Source organism: Sander vitreus, chromosome 8, assembly GCF_031162955.1.
Source record: "Sander vitreus isolate 19-12246 chromosome 8, sanVit1, whole genome shotgun sequence".
Classification (NCBI taxonomy): Eukaryota; Metazoa; Chordata; class Actinopteri; order Perciformes; family Percidae; genus Sander; species Sander vitreus.
In genome coordinates, this window is record NC_135862.1 from 16,581,808 (window position 1) to 16,603,719 (window position 21,912).

Sequence of the window (21,912 nt, forward strand, 5' to 3'; positions counted from 1 at the left end):
AAGGCCATTAGAAGCACTTTTCCGGTGATGGCTGAGCGTTACTGCGCAGCCTCCAACTGAGAGAGACGACGTAAATGTGACGTGAGCAACGTGTCTGAAAGTTGGAAGTCTTCTGATAGCTGTGCCAAGAGAAATCTCAATCATTCCGAATATTGCAGAGACGGAGAGCGTAGGTATATGTAATAGGCACAGGCTAATTATTGTTAACTAAAATGCTAGTTAACATTAGTAATTACACTTAAACAGCTAATGTGAGACGAAACTGCCTGCGCGCTTCTCCTGTACTATACGGTAATTCCTCTACTATGCGACAGTAAGTGGCGTGGTTATGACACAATCGTTAGCCTATTTTTACAAAAACATCTGCTACGGAGCCATAACGTGAGGTACAAGGTAATGGAGCCTTTTATACATGATTGTGTTTTTTTTTAGAAATAAACAATGGACAAATAGCGTATTTAAACGCTTCAGATGTAAAGTTATTCGCTGTCAAAGTGGCGCCAAAATGAATGGTAATCAATGGAATGCTAACGGGAGGTGATGGCTTATTAGCATAAAAATGGCGCCATAGGTGGTTCGCGCAAGGGGGTAAGCTTTGCTTCAGAGCTCGAATCTCCTATGGCGCCATTTTGATGCTACAAAGCGATCACCCGACGTAAGCATTCCGTGTGCGCCTGCTCTACCAACTGAGCTAACCCAGCCACACCTTTAATCAATAGTTTGACTTGTAGGTATTGAATGAGCACCTTCGGACTGGTCAGTCACATAATGTGTAGTCAGAGGAAAAACATGCGATCATGTGAGCAGGTCATGTCATGTTTAATGGTCAACAACAGGGATACTTATTAATGTAAAACGTTTGTCCAGCTTTTGTGCTATATGGCTATTATTAATTAACAAGACAAAATATTCTACTACTATAGACAGAAAGTCCACACATCAATATATTTGCAACTTAAAATAATAAAATAAGACTTAACAAATATTTTTCATTTAACATTCTGTAGAGGAACATTAGAACAAAATTTGACCAAACTCTTTAACTTTTCCCCTGGCAACATCCAGCGTTGACTAACTCTTCTTTCTTGGGAAAATATCTGCAAAAGAGACATTTTTGTTATTTATATTTCACTTTAAAACTACTGTTATGTTTAATTATGAATTAAAATAACATTTATTTCACTTGTATATGTATGGATTTAGCAGTGGTAGAATGTTGACTAAGTACATTTAGTCTTAATAAGTACTTGTACTTTAGTTGAGTATGTCCATTTTATACAACTTTAAACTTGTACTCCACTACATCTCAGAGGCAAGTATTGTGCTTTTTACTCCACTACATCTGTCTTTCAATTTGTGTTACTTGTTTCTTTTCAGATTACCATTTTTATATACCCTTTACTGTCCAGTGAAAACCATGTATCTCCAAGTTTGGTGATTTTGAATTTGAAAAGATTCTCCTATTTTTTTTAAATAGAACTAATTAAAAACCCTCATGGATCAATTTTTGGAGATGCGGGGTTCTCACAGGACAGCGAAACTACAAACATGATAATCCTATAGAATATGATGCATTGCCGTAGATTAAACTACCCAACATAATATAAAGTAGTTAAAATTAGCGAAACCATAAACAGCTATCTTAGTAAAATACAACATACACATTAATGCAGCGGTAATATTGAACCAGAAACATCAGATATACCGGTAATAGTAAAAGTATGGTATTAGTACTTTTACTTAAGGATCTGAATACTTGTTTCGCACAGGGATTTAGTATTTGTTGAGTGTTTTCAAGATTACTACAGAATTTGGAGGCAGTTCTGTAGTATTTGTATAAAATAGCTAAACCTGGACCATAAAATCGATTTGTATCGTCAGTGACTTACCTTCGATAACAGAACATGATCATCAGCAGCGCGGCCACACCGCCGATCACTACCATCACTGCAGTGACGACAGAGACCACAGAAAGCGAGGAGGTTTCTGGATTAGTGCACACAAATGTGAAGAAACGTTTAGGATGGGAAATAAAAGATGCTTTTATCTTGTGCATGTTTAAATGTCTCAGCAATGTAAGGAATGAAAGATTCATCTACTTTTCAAAAGAAAAGTTACAAAGTGCTTCACAATAAAAGCATTTGGCATCAAATTTCAGAAAATGTGCTTGAAATAAGTGGCAGCATGCATTATAAAATGATCTGAACCAACCTGAGCAGGTAAATGAACCTAGTATGTTGAGACACTCCAGGTTTTGTGGGCAGAGAGAAGTTTGTTCTTCACATTCATTAATATCTGCAACAATCAAGCAAAAACACTGACATCAATGCTCCAGAACAGCTAATAAATGGACTTGTTAGCAGGTTGTTTTGCTGATTACAGTTTACAAGATCTAGAATTAACTAAAGAGTTATGGTTCACATCTGAATCTCAACCTCACCATCATGAGATTTTGTTAAATGTGACTTTGAACACATAAGCCACATTGTGATCCCCTGTCTTTAGAAATATATTGATATCTGTTCCAGCCATGTCACCAGGCCCTAGTTTAGGCTTCATACCATGACATGTTGGGGGTGTGGGGCTCCACTGCTGGCTGTTTGGATCACAGCTGACAGATAAAGATCCCAGCAGCTTGAAGCCAGAGTGACACTGGTACAGAATCACAGAGTCACAGAGAAGGGAGTAACCGTATTGAATCCTGGGTATTGGACCACAGCTGGGATCTGGAAGAGAGGGTAGGCAGGTCCATGTGAAAACACAACAAGACAAATCTGATATCACTGATCTGATATGTTTTCTTTTCCACTTCTTCACCTGTGTCTGGTTCTTTCCATGGGCTGAGGTCGAGGTGGGAGATGAGCGGGTGTGAACAGGCCAGCATGTCCTCTGGCCTCTCGGTGCGTGAGAACGGGTCAGCAGGGATGCGAGTGATGCGGCTGTTGTCACAAATGATGCGGGAGAGAGAGACTGTGTGGAGGTGTCTCCTCTGGGTGCTGGTGAACACTCCTTCCCTCTCCCACCAGAACCTCGGGAGACAAAAGATTTAGATTCCTCTTCTTGCATTGTAATGGTCATAATGTTACACCAGAGGATTTAGTTTCACCTGTCCCCGTCTCTCAGCGCTCTGAACTGTTTCGCCAGCAGGCAGGACAGCAGTGGTCCGACTCGACCTCCGGGCAGAGCGGGCTCAGAGATGGCCCCCACCCACACATCGATGTTGTGTGGCGTCCCATACAGGAGCTGGAATTTGTGAGCCAAAGTGAAGTTACTCAGAATTTCGGCCAGTTCTGATGTAGTGTTGGGAACAGAGAGGCTGCAGGACTTTCTCCATGAGCCGTATCCTGAAGGAGGGAGATGGGACAGGAAATGAGGGGAGAGCATTTAATACAGGGTTTCAATTACCTGAAACAAAGACCACCTCTACTAAACACCAGAATAAATGAATACACTTCAGTGATTAAAAGATGAGAAATTCTACTTCAGCAAATACCATATATTCAAAGAATGTTCTCGTCTACTGTTGACTCCACTGCCAACCGTTCAAACACCTACAACACATTCCTACATCTGGAACTGGTTCATTAATCAACACACTTTTTTCACAGCAGACATTCAAAACCACAGATGTATCTAACACCAGGAACGACAGCTGCATTTGTTTGGTGTTCAGGTTCCAGAGGCCTGGTGTTGTGCATGTTGACTTACTACTGTATACAGAATGCACTGAACTCATTATCAAAGTGTACTATTTTGGAGTTAGGACACACACACACAAAAAAGAAAATCATCTTTCTGAATTTCAGTATAAAGTAATACATTAACATTGTACTGTGCCATAAGTAAGATAGCTGGTACCAGGCAGGCCGTGATCCCGGCCCCTCTGGAGGTTAAGGGCCCCGAGGTCCAGAGGCATCTCTCCTTGTGCCTGAAACAGCCTCTCTGTCAGCTCCTCCACCATCATCTGACCTGGAGTCTGCAGCTTGGCCGGAGACAGCAACAGACCGCGCAGCACAGGGTCTATACCACCTGACACACCAGGAGAAAAAAGACAGATAGATAGAAACCGATAAGGTTAGTAAACGGCATGTAATTTGAGTTGAACTTATGACAGCATCAAAGTTTTACCTTCCTGCACGACCCTCCAAGATGCAAACAGTGAATGATGCAGAGGCAGCGGAGGATGCTGGGAGTTGGTGGTGTATCCTGGCCCTAGCCTGGTCACCACTGGCTGCACGGTGACGTGGGCAAATCGAAATGCGGCAGCTGCAAAGACGTTCGCGATGCTGGGATCCACCTCGGGATCATAACCCTCGTAGGGAGGCATCAGACGAGACATGGCACTCTCACCGAGGATCCGCGGCAGGTAGTGCTCCCATGTTAGGATCTGGAAAGATAAAGGAAGCAGGTCAGAGTGCTTGGAATGCTCAGGAGGTGAATGGCTGGAAGCAGCTAGAGATACCTGATGAATGGCTCCCATGATCTTGCGGGCCTCCTGATAAAGTGTGTCAGGACTCCAGTGAGGGTTGAGCAGGTGCAGCTCTTTGACCAGCCGGTTATGCTCTCTCAGAAAGAGCGTGTGCAGCGCGATCATTCCCAGATGCTCATTAGCTCTTGAATCACCTGTGAAACATAAATCATAAACAACAGCTCCACTGAAGCCTGCAGAGAACAGAAAACTCATTAGCTTTACTCGCTCACCAGCTTGAAAGCAGGATGTGGCGTTCTCCTGGCGCCTGGATCTTTTTAATGCCCCTAGGGTGGTGGCGTTTCGGGGGCCGCAGGGGTCCAGGTGAGCCTGCAGGCGTGGCAGGAATGGCATGTAGGCCAGCTGCTGGTCTGAGTGCTGGGAGTTCAGGGCCATTGAGCCCAGGTGAGAGGAGCGGTTTCTCAGATCCGAGGCCAGACTGGTGGAGCTGCCGTAAACCATACTGGCATCTACAAAGGAGGTGATGGCGTTGAGCTGCTCTCGCTGGTGATGAGACTGGACTCCAGTAACACAGCTGGGAGCAGAGCGGAAGAAAGGCATACAACTCTGGAAGCCATTGCGAGGATCTGACAGAGGAATCTGGGGAGAGAGGTTTTATTTATATTTATTATATTTATAGTCAACGGAAAACAAACTTGTTTCAACCAGAAAAATAGTAATATTGTAACATAGATCCCTTGTTGTATACATTATTCATTGCTTGTAATTAAATTAAATTAAATTAAATTAATTAATAATATTTTTTCATTTCTTTTAGTGTATGTATCTTGTATTTATACTATGTACTGTATGCATATATGGACTATTCAAACAACTAAAATATTTATTTTAGTATGTATATCGAGCATCTTAGGCACAAACATTTATTTGAAGATCAATAAAAGTTCTATCTTATCTTAGAAAATTAAACATGCGTGATCATCAAGCCAAAAAACAGGTACACTGAGAAGCAGCTGATAGTAAAGTGCACCTGTATGGGGAAGCAGGGCGTGTCCCGGCTGCAGGTGCGTGTGCAGTCAGCTCCTGTCTTGAAGGCAGCTGTACTGGGGCTCTGAGGCGTCAGTACCACGTCGTGGTCTATCCACTGACCCCACTCCACTAGCAGGTGGGACAGAGTGGAGTCCAGAGAGATGTTGTCATTGTGAGTGAACAGCACTTCCTGGGACACCAGCCGCACCTGGACAACACACAAAGTCAGCAGCTGACGGGACAGAGGATGACTGAGTGCTGCTGCAAAACTCTTACTGGAGGCAGAGTGGCGTTATGGTAGGTGTGCTCTGGGTCCCAGCCTCTGGGCATCCCCCACACATCCTCGTACTCTGCAGGCAGCCAGCGGGAATACGGGATGTTTGCAGCCCCCCATCTGGGATTCTGTCTAAACAGGTCAAGAACACAGACACAGTTATTAAAAAAAATAAATAACACAAAATCCATCCTAAATTGCATGTAATTTGAGTTTTACCTTCCTGGACGACCCTCCAAGAGGCGTGCTTTAGTGCTTTTGTGTAAGCACTAACCTGTTGTTGCACTCTCCTGTGATGGATCTGTAGCGCTCAGACAGACAGTCAGTGTCACAGCTGGGTCTCTGCAGCTCAGCGGAGCAGCCAGTAACCTGCAGCAGATTCTTCATGTCTCCTTCATTCAGCAGCTCTTTGGGAACATACAGTAAACACAACACACTGTTAAACATAGGATCTGTCTTTGTCTTGAAGTTAGACCAGCAAAAAAAGTTAACAGTTTTTTGTCATATGATGTATATGAGGATAAATTAGGGGACAGTTAAAAAAACAACAGTGTTCATCTGTAGCCTGGAACCTACTAAAAGCCCATGTAAGGAGAGCCGTACAAGATGTAGTGCTCGTAGACATACAGGTGCAGACACATCTATGTGTTGTGTTGTGTTATGTTGCTGTTTGATACCCTGAGGGTCAGGCTGAACCATAGTATTAGTGTAGACCATCTCTCTGATCAGCTCCACTGTGTTGTCCAACAGTTCGGCAGCCTGGATCTGAGTCCTGGTTCTGGCTTCAGTCTGTTTAAACTGAGCCAGGAGGTCACTGGGTCTCAGAGCACCTTCAGACTGAGACTTCTTAACCCTAGAAACATCAATAGCTTAGTTTTTAGTGCCAACAGAATGCCTAATAGATGTAAAATTATGGTTTATGCTTTGCAGTGGGTCTAAAATATTTCCACAGTGACCCAGTCAATTTTACCTTTCACTTGTGCGGGCGTAAGCAGCATCAGTCAGCTCAATCGCCCTCTGAAGAGCCTCCTTCACAAATACAGATCCTGGATACACAGTTCCTGACATTACCGCACAGGAAAAACACAGACGCAGTTAGAAAAGCTCCCAGGTATCTGGTCTTATCCGTAATGGACCAGAAATCCTACCTGAGGTGTTGTCAAATACTTTGTTCAGTGAAGCATGCTCAGGGAAGGAGAGCAGGACAAGAGCCAGTCCAAGCAGAGAGACGGACACCTGAAACCAGAACACATCTCACTGAATATCTCAAGAAATGTACTACTTTATTCTATTAAATTAAGAAGGGGAAAAACAGGAACTCACCATGAGTGCTGCATCCATCGAGAATGTTAAAACTATTCAATCCGTGCAAAAAGGATTCACTTCAGGTTTAGAAAACTAATCACGCTCATAGTATCTCACCACTATGCTGATCGTGACTCATCTTGAGAGCCAACCTGTCTGTGTGTGTGTGTGTGTGTGTGTTTGGCTACAAGGGTCGAGGTTGCCATTTATACACTTGCAGCAGGGCCAACAGGTATGTGCAGAATCCCCTTATCTGTCCTCCTGGTGACAGGAACCCAACATCAAACACTGGACTCACTGCCTCAACCTAATAAAATGTCAAATCAAATTTACTTCTGTCCTCATGATGAAAACCTTCTGTCATATTTGGATCATTTCAATTAAATTAAACAATTCTACCCATCCCTCGAGAGAATATATCTTTGTAACAGTGAACACAGTCAACCACACAATTACAGGCAGACTGAAATATTGAATGTGCAAGTATAACTTTGAAAGCAAATGAAAAGACAGGCTGATTTAATATTATTATTAATATTAGGCAGCCAAATAGAATTTCAAGGAGATGCAAAGTACATTTTATGTGGATCATTTTCATTACAAGTGTGTCTGCATCTTTGCCACATGCCAAAACCTTTAATCTGATCGTCCCTGTGCCAATGACACAAGACAGGTGGGTGAGCTAGAAAATGAGGATTCTGGGAAATGATTGAAGAACCAGGGATGAGGATGAAAATAAGAAATGCATTAAGGATCAGACAGAAAGGTCTCAGTTAAACCAGAGTAGAGGATGTGACTCACATAGCGCGGTAGTGTCCAGTATAAGCCTTTAAAGCTCAAATGTGAAGCACCAGGCTGTCTGCGTCTTCCCTTTGATGCTCCAGGTGTGTGATACTATCAAATGAGTCATCAGTCCCATTTCATTACGATGTTATTAATATTATCTCTGTTGACCCACAAACCCCATAATCTACTGTAGGTGACGTTCAAGATCTGAAATGTCTTCTTTTGTTTGCAAAAAATGCCCCGTTGAAGAAAATACACGCAAATACTAGACATACAGGTAGATGAAGGGGCGATTTATTCATAATGGTCTCTATTTGTGTGGATTCTTTTAGGTGGTTGTTTTCTCTCTCAAAACCTCAATAAATAAACCAGAGTTATCTCCATGGCTGGATACTAGTGATAGGTAGGATTAAATTACCATTAACCTTTTAAGAAACGCTTGAATTTTCAAGCTTTTTGGTCTAAACGTCATACCCAAATTAAAAGTGGTACAGCTCCCATATACTTTGACACTGATATCATTGGAAAGGAAACACTCAAGTTTTTGTTACAAGAGTCAAGGTGATTCTAGGCCTTACTGACAGAGTTACAGAGGCTAGAATGGAGGGTTTTTATTTCTGTCCAAGTCATACATCTGTAAAATTATTAAAAGACACTGCTGTAAACACATCTAGTGAGATACAGACAACACAATGTCATAGCCACGTCTCAGCTTACTACAGAAAAAATCCAGAAGCCAAAAGACTCAAAAATAGATTTTATATGAATTTCTTTCTACATATGTCTGTGCGTTTTTCTGATTTCCATTTAAAAAGCGCAAAGAAAAAAGCCAATAAAGTACAAAATAAAACACTTCTCAAATACACAAACACACCCACATCAATCATACACATACTTGAAATAACTATATACATAAATATATAGAAATAAGTCATTATAAATTGCACAGGGTGTGATATGCTTATAGGAGGCCGTGTTTTTGCTTTGACACAGCTCCAGCCATTACAGGGTTAAAATTTCAGTGGCAAATTTGGTGTCTATCGACTTGTCTGCTCATTGGCGAAAAATGTAGACGGGTCTTATAGCATTTAAATCTAACTGGTCCGAGCAAATGTTGATCGTTTCCTCGTGGGGCTCACATCACGTCAGAGGAGTCTTCAGCTTTCCATTGGTATATCACAGGCAAACCTGCACCGATTGGCTTATACCAGGTATCTATGGAAACCTTAGAAGTCAGAGAATACAGTGACGCCCACATCGAGTTGGTAGTAGAGAGAGAAGATGCCCCCTCAGGAGAGAAGCGAGGCCACGATACAAGTGCGGAAACAGTTTAGCTATTTTCCGTTGTGATTCGGCCAGAAACGTCAAGATTGTGAGGCGAACAGCTCGTTTTGGATATAATGGCTTGGATATTCCATTTCCTTGGAGACTTGGGGATTTAAGAAAAAAAAAAGTTTTGGGCAAAAAATCCCCGCAGTGGCTAAAGGGACAAGGAAAAAGGTATGGATGCACTAGACACTAGCTGCACAGTTTACGCTGTATTGTTTTATTTTCTATAACTTTATAGCAGTTGTATAACTGCTATAAATCATCTTATGCTTTGTGTGTGGGTTTAATTGAATCATGAGAGACTAAGCTTTCAATTGGTGTGTCGCATGGCTGTATATTTTGAAGATTTAATGCTTTAAAGTTATAAAAACGTTTATGAGTGGAGGTTACAGCGACGCCACAGCCACAAGGTGTGCTGTCCACGGTACAGTGACTCTTAAGAGTAAAGAAAAACAATTGAAACTTTTTTATGCTTTTGGTCTGCAGAAATAAACAAAAGAACACAATTATTAAGTAATGTGCTGGTTGGATTAGAGCCATGCTTGTGTTTGTGGATTTTCCCCGTGTTATTGACTATCATCATGCTGACAGAAACCTTTTGTTCTTAAAACAAACAAACAAAAACTAAAATGCACACAGCTTTTATTCACATTTTATTACCTGGTTAGAACATTTCACTGTTCATACAGTTCATTTTTTGTCATAGAGATATTTGATTACCTGTATATGCAAAAAAGCATTTGACCTAAATCATAAAAACGTTCAAGAGATAATACTGTTTTCAATGGGAGGATAAATACCTTCATTTAAACTGGGAAGCTTTGAGAAATATTAGAGTGCATAAATTAAGTTGCAGCTTCAACAGCAGTTACTCAGGACATTTACATACAGTGTTATCTTGTTTGGTGTGGAGACGCTGCAGCTGATCTTTAGTTAGGCGTGCTGAGACCACAGGAACCGATCACAGCGCTCGAGCATCGTCTGGATCATCGCTCTGAAACATAAAACAAAAGAAATAGTACTGTAATACATATAAATGAAGTCCATTCACATTACACTGATTCTCAAGGCCTATAATGAAAAGCAGTCCCTGGAGTCATTTCAGACCACTGTCACACACTCCAAACCACTGAAATACCTCTCAAACAATGTATTCTGCTCTCTTCAAGAGGTACATTTAATAAAGTCAATAGATTAAAATAGCATTTCCCCCAATATTTCAAGGAGCTACAAGAACGCCTGAAGAATTTTGCATTTGGTTGATTTTTATTGTTGTCTACAACTAAACACATATTTGACAAACAGTGTTGGAACTCCTTCCCATACTGTGTTTGGTAACTGGCACCCTGACCCACCTCTGCCTCTTCTCAGTGACTCTCAGCAGCTCACAGACTAGTTTGGAGTGCGGTGAAAGGACCAGCTGCACTCCACATTCCTCCAGGACGGCCATGGCGCGATCAGGCCCTGCTGTCCGAGCCAGCATCAGGGTCAGGTTCTCTGGGCTGATCTTTCCACCACAATCTGCTGAGCCGTTGGACCAGCTACTTCCATTCACACCTGTGACCTGCTCCGAAACTCCCTCACTGTTGCACCGCTGAGATAACTGGATCAAGAGCTTCCACTCTTCCAAGGTCTGAGGCGCAGCACCTGGAAAATAACAGAGGGACAATACAGACATTAGACTGTGATAGTGTGTTTTATCTCTTTATTCTTTTTGGCAAATACGCTTGGCAACCACTCAAACTAAATGACACTGGCTTCAGAAAAGCCACTCCAATGAGTGCAAACAGTGTCATTAAGGAACTACTAATACTACTACTAAGGTTGAATTACCTGGACTTTTACTAATGTATAACTACACACTGAGTGCGAAAAAAGGATGAACCGTTGTTTGGATCAAGCAGTTCACCCAACTGTCAGTGGAATTCTGGTTCCGAATATTTCTTTTAAAAAGAGATTTTATAGGTTTGTTTTGAGGTTTTGTCCCCCCCTGTCTAGATAGACGTTCATAAATTGTAATTAGCTGTAATGTTTGCAGTCTTATAACTTGTGTTGTGTTGTGATACAGTGGGTAGTTACATTCTGTACTACTAAAGTATCATGCATGTACACTGGATTTCTACATAGTGGACGTGGTTTTCAACATCAGTGTTATGAACTCTCCTCTCAGCCCATAAAATATTATAATTCTGCTTCTGCCTTAAAGTTTTACCATCAGATGCCTCCAGCAGGCTGAAGTCATCCAGCTGACAGATGGTGGAGAACGCTTCTGTGCGATGGTGCAGCTCACAGCAGAGGTAAATGTAGCCCGTCCAATACCTGCACACACACATTATACAGAAGGTTACATAAGACAATGTAAACTCACGAACATAAACAGCAAAAAAAAAGACTGTTGAGAAGTACCCGTGACTGCGGCAAGTCTCTGCCATCTTCTGCTTGGAAGACAGGTCTGCAGGAAGACGAATCAGGAGAGATAGGAGGCGTCCATAACCCCAGCTGAAACAATGAGAATGCCATCTGCGGAAGGAGTCACATTAATTCACGGTTACATTTATTTATACTTCACTTTCACTTTATTTTTTGACCTTGTTGTGGCCTAAATAGAATCCAGAAGTGAACCAGGATATTAGCTTAATTCATATCCATTCAGGCATATTTTTGGGGTTTCTAGCCTCAAACTGAAAACTTACTGGACCTTTTAAGTAAATGTTAAAAATGAATTAAAAGGATCATAAATCTTATTTAGCATTTTTTCCCACACTAACAGAACCAGACCTGGGCTGTCCATCAGAAGTCAGAGTATCAGAGAGTTGAGGGGCATCGTGGGTAAGTGCCAGCTCCAGCCAATCCTGTCTCAGAGATTCTGGTTCAAGAAGGGACTGCAAAAATGACAACCTAGAGGAAGAAATCAATGTAAAAATGTAGCAACAAGGGGAGTCTTTTTTTTGTCTTTTACAAATAGATGAAACTAAAGATGTACCTGTCCTCCTCAGTTTGTGATTGGACCAGATTATCCAGGTATGCCAGGAAGTGGCTTTGCTGAGCCATGGTCATTACATCAGCAGGAGTTATCGTAGGATAGAACTGAGTAAACGAGCGTACAGCCGCCTCCCCGTTCTTCTCATACAGCCTGCATAATAACATAGCAAACTTACTTTACAAGGTCCATCACAACTATGCTGACCAGAAAGAAATACAAGTACTGACCTGTGTAAGTAAGCGAGTAGAGCGGGTGCACTCCAAGGCTGCAGCTCTCGCAGACTGCGCAGTGATCTCAGCAAATCACCTCTCTGAATAACCTCCACCACTTTACTGGACTGAGTGAGATCTACAGAGAACGACAACTATTGATTTTCCAAATAATTTTAAGATATTAGAGATGATTTAAATGTTTAGTTACTAGATGAGGTCTGAAATGAACAAGTATTAGTGTTGGATATGGTTGCATAAAAATATTCTCTATGTTTTAAAAATAGTTAAATGATGAATGAATGCTTTTTATAATTCAACGGAACAGCTACATGGATTTTAATCTCTGAAGCATTACGAGTTTCAGACGTTTAAGGGCTTTTCTTTTACTAATATGTGGAAATGTGATCCAGTTTTAAAATGTATCGTATTACTTCTACTTATTTTTATTTTCACATAGCAGAAGTGCACTATTTTGTTTCTTGTTTAAGTGCGTCTGATAGTACAACAGGAATAAAAAAATAAATAAACCAGACATTTGAAGCTTCTGACCTAGCATGGCCTCAGTGAAGGAGCTCTGCACCTCCGGCTGCTCCTGATAACACAGCAGACACATTCTTCTCACACGCTCTTGGTCCAGCAGAAAGAAGTAGCTGCGCAGGAAAGTTGTGCACCCCAATGCTTGTTCATTCTCCTGGTTTCTAAAGCAGCTTAGCTCTATGTATAACGTTGCTAGCTGGGTGAGATTAGACAGGAGATCCAATGGTAAAGGTTTGGGAGACACCACTCGAACAGGATCTGGAGGGCTCCCATCTGAAACTTTAGGCTCCTTCTCAGTGGAGTCACACTGGTCCTCTTTTTCTCCGAGCTCAGGAGACTCTTTTCTCTTCTCCTCTGTGATGCTCTCGGTTGGTTCTCTTGATGAGAAGGAAGACTCCTCTTGTTGCTCTGAGCAGGGTTTAAGATAATCCCACCTCTCCTCTCCTGGTCCATCCATGTTTGAATCCCCCGCAGCAGCTGACCCCTGCTCTTCAGGTCCGAGTATTCGCTCCAGCACCGCCAGCCACTCCAGCAGAGTTTCTCTCAGGCAGACTGGATCCAGTAGCACCAAAGGATCTTGGATCTGGGTACTGAAGTTGGGACAATGTGAGTATGTAAATTCAGTTTCTACTAAAAGGCTGTGAAATCTTGCAGTTGGAATTCTATCAAAACGGTTTGAAGTACTTACATAGCTCGCTCTGTCGCTGATCTAAGTTCCTGCATGTTGGCCTCTGTGTTAGGCATTTCATCATAAACTCTGTGAAGACAATTATAAAATTCACTGGTTTCTGATTTAACTATTAAGTTCAGTTATTAGGCCAAAATATGGCCTAATAAGACAAAGAAAAGAAGAAATGAGTAGGGACTTATTTCTCATAGATCAGATGCGTTTGTGTGTTGTAGAAACAGGTTTCAGTCCGCTTTTATAAGTCTGTACTTACTCATTGTCCATTTCCTCTGAGTATGGAGCTGTGGCCGACATTTCAGCCTGTCCGCCCTCTCTGAATTCAGGCCGCTGCCAGAGCTCAGAGTTCATCTGGAGGGTGTTGATCTTCTCTGTTGTCTTCTTAACAAAACTAGAAACACTGAAAAAGACAAAAATTCAATAATAAAACAACCTTTTACCAATGATATGGGTTTACAATCTAACAACCAGAGAGGCAAACAGAACTACAAACATGTTCATATGACAAATGACTGAGTCTGAGTGTGATGCTTGGAAATGAAACCTGCCACATGGGTTTACACAGATGAAAAATACCAATTAAAAACAACTATATGTGGGTCTTCAGTGGAAAGGGGAAGTAAGCCATTTAAAAGCACAGCTGCACTTGAATAATTATAGTTATTGTAGTTTCAATCCACAAATAATTTTATCACTGTTGAATAAAACCTATTCCTAAAAGCTATCTAACATGACAATGTAATGTCTTCATGGCTGCTGTGACACATTATTGTATTAAAAGCTGTTAGCATGTCTGTCCTTTATTTCTCTGGATGTTCACCTGTCTTTGACGGCCTGCAATGCGATGCGGTGTGGTTTGGGACGGAATGAGAGGGGAAGGTGGAACTGCAGGCCTTGCTCAGATCGCTCAGCTTCCATACGCTCACTGCTCTGTGGATCTGAATAAAGATGGGGGCAAGAGCCAGAGGACAAACACAGATGGATGGTGTACTGAAGCAGAATGATGAAAGGCAGAGGACATAATGCAAGAAGATGGAGCAAAGGTGCCAGACACCACTATAGAGAAAACATAAATTAAATAGTGCACAATGAAAAAAAATCCAGAATCAAAATGGTGATATATGTGTGATACAATGAAACAGACATGAAACTTGATATTAACAGCTTGGCAAAGTGAAGATTGTATTTGTAAAGCATGTCAGCTGTCAGTGATCATTCAGCTCAGCAACACTATTTATTGAATTACTTTATGTGTTTTTCAAATCAAAACAAAATTTTAGTGGCAAACATACAAGATGGTATCAGAAACAGGTACATATGATCATTATGACAACAGAGATAAAGTCAAAGAGTAAAATTATTGTCACGTTTATACTGACAAATCTTTCAGCAGCTAGAGATGCTCCTAATTACAAATAACTTTTTGGCATTATTCCTCCATGTTTTGTTTATTTTTATTCAGGTATTTTAATAGAGCGGTAGATATAAAACTGAAAATAACTTCACTCTCTTTTCACATTGAACTCAGCAGAGGCAGAAAAGGAGTTTGTTCCTGCTATATAATGTGTATAAATACACACACACACACACACACACACACACACATATATATATATATATATATATATATATATATATATATATATATACATATATATACACACATACATACACACACACACACACACACACATTATATACAAAAGAAGAGAATCAGAAAGAGACAAAAACAGAAGAGTTAACAAAGAAACATATGATATCCAAAAATATCCTAATAATTAAACCTAAAATTTCTGCAGCCATTTTTTGTGTGATGTCTTGTGATATTGTATAAATAAAGCCCCTGCCTTGTTCAACTGGATTCCATTTGATAATTGTTATATTACTGCTACTACTTATAATTGTTAATATTAGTAACTATTATATTAAGTTTTTAAAACTACCTGTTAATTCATAAAATTTAAATTAGTTGCCCTAAGGAGGCGGTATTGACAAAAAAAACCTAAATCTGAATAACAATTTCATACAGTATGTTTTTGAAAGACAGAAAGAAACATTTTTTCACTTGGCAGCTGACGATCTCTTACCATGATCCACCTGATCATCCTCCTGCACAAAACTGAACTCTTTGAGCCGCTCCTCCTCTGACATGGACTGATTGATGAGGGAGCTCGTCTCCTCATCAGACTGACTTCCTCTGCGGCTGATCACACGATAGATTCCACAGTCCAGGACGTTGAAGCTCTCCTGGATAATGACATATCTGATATTAGCACACTCATTTGTTACATGTGCACATGGATTTACAGAAGCTCTGTGCTTTAGTTACAATAGCATAGATACATATAATTTAAAGTGTATTGAATGACCAATATTCAAAGCATGTATTTATTTGATGTGGGTTTATTCTACATGCAGTGTTGACACCTGCTTATCCTCACCAAACAACCAATTTAATGTAATGCCACAGAGAAACTTGTCCTTATCAACTAAATGGTATCCATGCTTGATCCAGCAACAGGATTCAATGGGTCCCACAGAAAAGTAAAGAAAAATGGAAGTGGGATGCATATCGTCTACAGTTATGGTGGTCACCATTTACAGAAAGTTACTTTAACTTACATGTGAGGAGATGCTACTTCTACGGCTGCTGGAGGCAGAGTCCAGAGGTTCTAGTTTGGTGATGACTTCCTCCAGCTGGCCAGTTAGCTCCAGGTGTGTGATGGAGCTGAGCTGGGACCTGAGATGTTCAAGGCGGTCGATGGGAATTGATTTCCTGGCCTGAATTAAACAGGAATGATGAACAAGGCTGTCAGTAATGCTGTATCAACACAAATCTAGTTCAGATTCCTCCTAAAATGCTTGATTTACTTCAAACTTTAACCGGTAGCATGCACATTTCACATTTGGTTTTCACCATCTGCACAAACCCAGACTCACTGAGGACATATGGTGCGTCAGTATGTTTACTACAAACTACTATGTAAAGTCAGGTTATACATGTGTTGTGTTAAGAAGATCATGATGTTTACTACTGAGAAAATCAATGTGTTTACTACTGAGAAAATCAATGTGTGTATGTGTTGAAATAATAATAAGCAAATAATAATACTCTTAACAATACTCTTAAAAGGAGCCATATATAGCACCTGCACATTTTTGCTTCTTTTAATGTTCAGACCATTCAAGGTGAACCACCTCTGGTTTACAGGTATATTGTGTTTTATCATTGGGATAAAGGAAGTCAGAAACTTGTATGAACATCTTAGCCCGGATAAGACTGGAATCTACACTGTACACAAAAAACAAAACCAGTTAGCATGGCAGTGGCAGCCACCTTACCCTGCTAGTGGTGATTGTGTGCTGGAACATACAGCAGACCACAGCAGCTAGAGGCCAGGACTCCCTCCGTAGCAGACGCTCAACACAGCGCTCAGCAGATAACAGGGAGAGGTGGGACAGACGTCCGCTGCCATGGAGACAGAAGAGCTCGTTGCGGTAGACTGCAATATCAACCAAGTCTGCAAAACCAGAAAACAGCTTGGATCAATTTACAGTAAATCAAACAGGAACAAAATGTCTATATGATCAATGCTAACATGGTTTAATATTGTAATCCTTTCCTTGTTAATAATAATGACTATTGGTCATTCGTTCACATATTTACAGCTTGTGTGTGTTTATGAATAAACTGTTTGCTAAACTACTCCAAAGGACCGCTGTTAGTATTTTGGGAGGAAGCAGCACAAACACACCTTTGACTTCAGTCCACAGAAGCACTTGTCCGTTCTGAGGTGTGAAGACATAAATAGCTGAATCAGTCCAGGTCAGCAAGTTTTGTTCTCTACACAAAAAAATAAAGTGTACAGTTATTCAAGAGACAGACTCATCTGCAGTTATTATTTAATAATAATGGGATTTTTTTGATGGATGGTGTCTGTAATCAACATATTTGCCTCTAATTCAATAATGTGCATATGATAAAAAATATTGACAAGCCTAACAACTCAGATAATAAAATATATAAACTGTATCTAACATTACCCAAAATAAAGCAGTTTAGGGAAGGCGATTGACTGGGGGCTCTTCTGCACTGGGTTGTAATGTGGCTCATCTCTGCAGGTAACAGGGGAACAAATAACATATTAAAAAACAAAAGACAAATTAGGAGGTTGGCCTTTTAAATGAGACTATTTGAAAGTAGGAACAGTCAGTACTTGTAAGTGATGAGAGGTAGAGGAGGACAGGCCAGTGGCTGTTTGAATTGATGGGTGCTTAGAACCTCGCCATTAAAACTGGCCTCCCATATTCGAGACCCCGGCCGGGCAGAGTACAGCAGGGGCGGCTGACCAACTAATAACCCCCTGTTCTGAGGGAAAAAACACGCTCCATACTCCCCATCACGCTCCTTATTTCCAACACGCCAGAACTTCTCCCTGAAGGCAGGTAAAGACAGAAAAATACACCACTGCCGAAAGATGTTCAGAAATCATTTTCAGGAGTAAGCAAGATTATTAACATTAAGAAAATTTTTGACAGAGTCCAATTTAATTAACATTTTCCTCAAAATTAGTACTGTATATCTACCATTGGGATAAAAAAGGACACTTTAGTAGGGACAATATTTACCAATATGAGGGCATTAACATGGACCCTCTGAGAGTATCTCCCCCTAAAGAGAAGTAGCCATGCTTGTACTCACCTCTCTGTGTCACAGAGGTAGCAGCGGCTCAACGAAGACACCAGCAGGCGGCCATCTTGGTACCCGAGCTGAACCACTCTGGAGTCCACAGTGGTGACGGTCTGAACAGGGAAGATAACGAATGCTGACCCCTAGACACAAAGAAAACGATGTCTAGTATTAATGGCATCTATATGAATAAGGATATGTAAAAAATGGTCCATTAAGAGGACTGGAACAAAAGTGTAAGAAACAAAAAAACTCTCAGCCAGTAATTATGGGCATATTTCTTAAGAGATTTATCACTAGTGCACCAACTAGAGAGTGCCTTAACTTTTTTTCAGAAGCCATACATAAATAAACATTATTATTGAGGAAACAAAACATTTCCACTGTGAATCAGCAGTCACTACCTTGCCCAGCTTGGAGGATCCTGCACGTAGAAAGGACACCTTGCCTCCTGTGTCCCCGACGAAAACTCTCAGTGCGCTGGTGTCCCAGCAGAGTGCAGTGATGGCCTGACCTCTGTGCTCCCAGGACACACTGACTCTCTCTGGACGCCCCCGTCGCTCCAGCTGCAGCTCCCACACCACCACCAGACCTTGACTGGAGCAGGGACAAACACTGTGAACAATACAGGCAACACAACTAAACACAGAGATATGTAGGTGATTTCTTGACTTCATGGAGACTCTAACCTTGTTGCAACAGCAATAAAGTCTTCATCATGAGGGCAACACGCCACTTGAGTAATAGATCCCTCCTGAACAAGAGTGCATGATGGGTTAGAAGTTAAAAAGAAATGAGGAGAAACCAACACTTACGAACAATGTATTCCTTATTATATGCAGCTGTATCAGTTAACAGCAAGACAATAGTCAACCCTGCATTTCTGCACAATAGGCCCTCAGTCACAGCTTACCTTGTGAGTAAGGATGAGTCTTTGTTTCCAGCCCTCTTTCTGGATCAGGTGCAACCCTCCTGTTGATGTTCCTAATGCGAGCCACTTCCTTGACACTGCCAGACAGGTACACTGTAACACAGAGCACAAAGAGTTTACTCATCTGTTCATGTACAGTAGATCGTACAACGTTTTGTTGATATCATGTTGTAATTTGCGTTTATGGTGTAGCCACCTCTCCTAAGACTTAGACAAACTGATGTTTTAATCGGCTGGATATTTTTCTGCCTTTAAAGTCTATTGTAGTAGCTGTTGGGGTTTTGATCAATGTTTGGCAAGCACAAAGTACATGAGGTACAGGACAAATAACGGTTTGTAGTAAGACTTAATCAGTAACTTTTCACCCTGTAGTACGTTAAAGACATTAAATAATAAGCTACTATAATCATCTATGTGTGATTTCATTATAAGACTAACTCGGACATGTGATGGTGAAAGCTACCTTGAGCCTGCCGGAGTCTAAACGGAGAGCAGACAGAAGTGGATCAAGGCAGTCAAACTCTGCCAAAACATGACTGTAGTTCTCTGGCACAACTGGTATCAGAGGCATCTTCACTGGTGATCCTCTACAACTGAGAGAGAATGAGACAGTCAGCAAAGAGTGAAAAAAAAATGTGAGGGACTTCAGGAGTTACTACTCTGCTTCCTCGCATACCACAGTCCTCAGCCGCGTAGCAGGCATCATATGACTTTTAGTAGTGTACCTACCTTCTCAAATTAACCAGTGATGACTCCACTTTATACTGTCTCCACCCTGGTGTCATCTATCATCTCTAGTTTACCATAAGTGTTGTCTCTTGTCCTGGAGCTGTCAGTTAAATTAGCCAGAAAGACCATTTTGACAGGACCAGAGGTCACCATTTCAGCTCAAACTGCAGCACAACACAATCAAGTTTTGCTCTGATTTACATGTTGTGGTTTTAAGTGAACTTATGAGGAAGCAGAAGCTAAACTAAAGCTGCATATCGTTAAAATAATCAGATACTATTGGCAAAAACATCAGTGTGCATGCTACAAAAATACTTTAAAACAAAATTACAAAAAACATAATTGCTCCTAAGCATTAAAGTAGACACAAGTATCTCAAAAGAAGGTGAGTTAAGTAGCAGTCAACGCTGACCTCTGTCTCTGTACTTGTTAACACTCTATTGCAACAGGAATGTATTTGGGGATGAGGATGTGCACAGATCTGACCATATCTGAATTTACCTGCAAAGAGACCTGGGCCTCAAATCTACATCATAATCCAGAGACATTCATAAGGCTCTGTCTTTGTAAATGACTGTGCTTGAATTTTGCACTCTGACAAACAAAATTGCCCTTAATCACATTACAACTAACATGTTGAACCTGAGAATCTCAAAGTAAAGTCTGATTAAAAGTAGCAATAATGCACTGTAAAAAATACTTTAAGTTGTAAGAAGTTGAAGTCCCGCATTGAAACAGTTAATAGCAAACGTACTTCAAGTATCAAAAGTAATCAATACAGACAAATGACCTATGTGAGTGTTAACGTTAAACAATTTAATATTGTCTTAAAAGTGATGCATTGCTATGTAAATAGCATGTTATTGTTTTAGCTGGTAAATGTGGAGCTAATTTTAAGGTTGGGAAGTTTAAACCAGCGGTTCTCAAACTTGATCAAGGACCCCTAAACTGACACAAATTAGACCAAGGACCCCCATTTGATACGTTTTTGTCCCAGGGGTCCCTATCTGATAGGAGTTTTGCTTTTACCGTTAGTAGAAGTAAAGTGACATGACATGGAAATACCCAAGGGAAGTACCGGTAAGTCTAATATGTATCCTCCATGAGTAACGTTGCTCATTAACGTAACGTTAGGCTAAATGTAACGTTTCTACGCTAGCTAAAGAGGACGCTGGTGTAATTTTAACACGGACATTCTAATTAACCGTTAACGGTACAATGACCGTCAACAAACTTACATTTCAAGCTTTCCTGTCGTTTAGGCGATGTCAATCACTGCAACTCAGTCAATTATATAACTGGCCGACTCGTTTCAGTCAAAGTTTTGGTTGATAAAACACAGTAAAATTAGTAACGTTGCTGCGCTGCAAACAACTTGCGTTGAAGGGGCGATTCATTCGACGGATTCTCGCAGTCTGCATCACGAGACCCGTCTGCTGACACTGATGTCAACGTTTCTATTAAAACCAATGGAGCTCCAAAAGTCTAAAATAAATATACATGAGCAGGGCATGGCTATGCTAAATATATATGACGGTTTATTAAAATTAAGATACATCTGAAGACTGTTCAGTGCGCCAACTCGCCTTGTGTCACTATATTTGCAATAAGTTAGCAAGCATGCTAGCTAACGTTAGCTAAGACAGTGATGTTGCCATTCACTTACAGTCTATAGTAAAAACTCACCAAATGGTCGAAGTGACACTCCAGATATTGCCTACAAATCCACACCAAACCGCAGTGTTACATCGTGGTTTTGTTCATTTGACTTTAGAAAGTCAGCGGTCAAGCTCACGCCACTCTGACTACAGTCAGCCGACCTGTCACGGCTCCGCTCAGCTGATGTGATCACACTTCCTGGCTGAATGTTTTGTTTGTCACAACGACACCATGTCCATATTCTCTAAAGCAGCTAACGCTACGCATTTTGACAGGCAAAAAAAAATATACAGCTCGCTATTGTAGTTTATGAAGTACTTCAGTAGAATTCTTG

The 21,912-nt window shown here is 40.9% G+C and overlaps 2 protein-coding genes across 3 annotated transcripts; both read right to left on the reverse strand.

Moving 5' to 3' along the window:
- Positions 1-730: 730 nt before the first annotated feature.
- Positions 731-6,917, reverse strand: epx (eosinophil peroxidase). The gene is made up of 15 exons (XM_078257155.1): positions 6,703-6,917; positions 6,410-6,585; positions 6,007-6,139; positions 5,735-5,864; positions 5,460-5,666; positions 4,702-5,068; positions 4,463-4,623; positions 4,129-4,387; positions 3,859-4,029; positions 3,107-3,344; positions 2,818-3,029; positions 2,562-2,726; positions 2,212-2,295; positions 1,890-1,986; positions 731-1,097 (listed from the first exon to the last, which is right to left on the reverse strand). The coding sequence occupies exons 1-15, from the start codon at positions 6,798-6,800 to the stop codon at positions 1,040-1,042; spliced, it is 2,556 nt and encodes an 851-aa protein (XP_078113281.1). The 5' UTR covers positions 6,801-6,917; the 3' UTR covers positions 731-1,039.
- Positions 6,918-9,777: 2,860 nt separating this feature from the next.
- On the reverse strand, positions 9,778-21,772 carry hps5 (HPS5 biogenesis of lysosomal organelles complex 2 subunit 2). Of its 2 annotated transcripts, none has more exons than XM_078257147.1 (23): positions 21,606-21,772; positions 19,654-19,783; positions 19,173-19,283; positions 18,949-19,013; positions 18,664-18,856; positions 18,272-18,402; positions 17,787-18,005; positions 17,614-17,685; positions 17,325-17,413; positions 16,912-17,090; positions 16,192-16,350; positions 15,657-15,816; positions 14,390-14,507; positions 13,826-13,969; positions 13,573-13,641; positions 12,897-13,474; positions 12,363-12,483; positions 12,136-12,285; positions 11,931-12,050; positions 11,559-11,672; positions 11,365-11,471; positions 10,508-10,799; positions 9,778-10,146 (listed from the first exon to the last, which is right to left on the reverse strand). In XM_078257147.1, the coding sequence occupies exons 2-23, from the start codon at positions 19,759-19,761 to the stop codon at positions 10,086-10,088; spliced, it is 3,360 nt and encodes a 1,119-aa protein (XP_078113273.1). In that variant the 5' UTR covers positions 19,762-19,783; positions 21,606-21,772; the 3' UTR covers positions 9,778-10,085. The 2 variants fall into 2 exon arrangements, with proteins under 2 accessions (XP_078113273.1, XP_078113274.1); XM_078257148.1 differs by lacking the exon at positions 21,606-21,772 and adding an exon at positions 21,158-21,176.
- Between the last annotated feature and the right edge of the window lie 140 nt (positions 21,773-21,912).

Bases quoted from the DNA above. Each gene is read 5' to 3' on its own strand.
- hps5 (XM_078257147.1), bottom strand. From the start codon at position 19,761: ATGCCTCTGATACCAGTTGTGCCAGAGAACTACAGTCATGTTTTGGCA. The intron at 17,414-17,613 runs GTAATGTTAGAT...TTTTTTGTGTAG, and splicing joins CCTAAACTGCTTTATTTTGG to AGAACAAAACTTGCTGACCT. The intron at 17,091-17,324 runs GTGTGTTTGTGC...CTGGTTTTGCAG, and splicing joins TCTGTGGACTGAAGTCAAAG to ACTTGGTTGATATTGCAGTC.
- epx (XM_078257155.1), bottom strand. From the start codon at position 6,800: ATGTCAGGAACTGTGTATCCAGGATCTGTATTTGTGAAGGAGGCTCTT. The intron at 6,586-6,702 runs GTAAAATTGACT...TGATGTTTCTAG, and splicing joins TACGCCCGCACAAGTGAAAG to GGTTAAGAAGTCTCAGTCTG. The intron at 4,030-4,128 runs GTAAAACTTTGA...CTGGTGTGTCAG, and splicing joins TTGGAGGGTCGTGCAGGAAG to GTGGTATAGACCCTGTGCTG.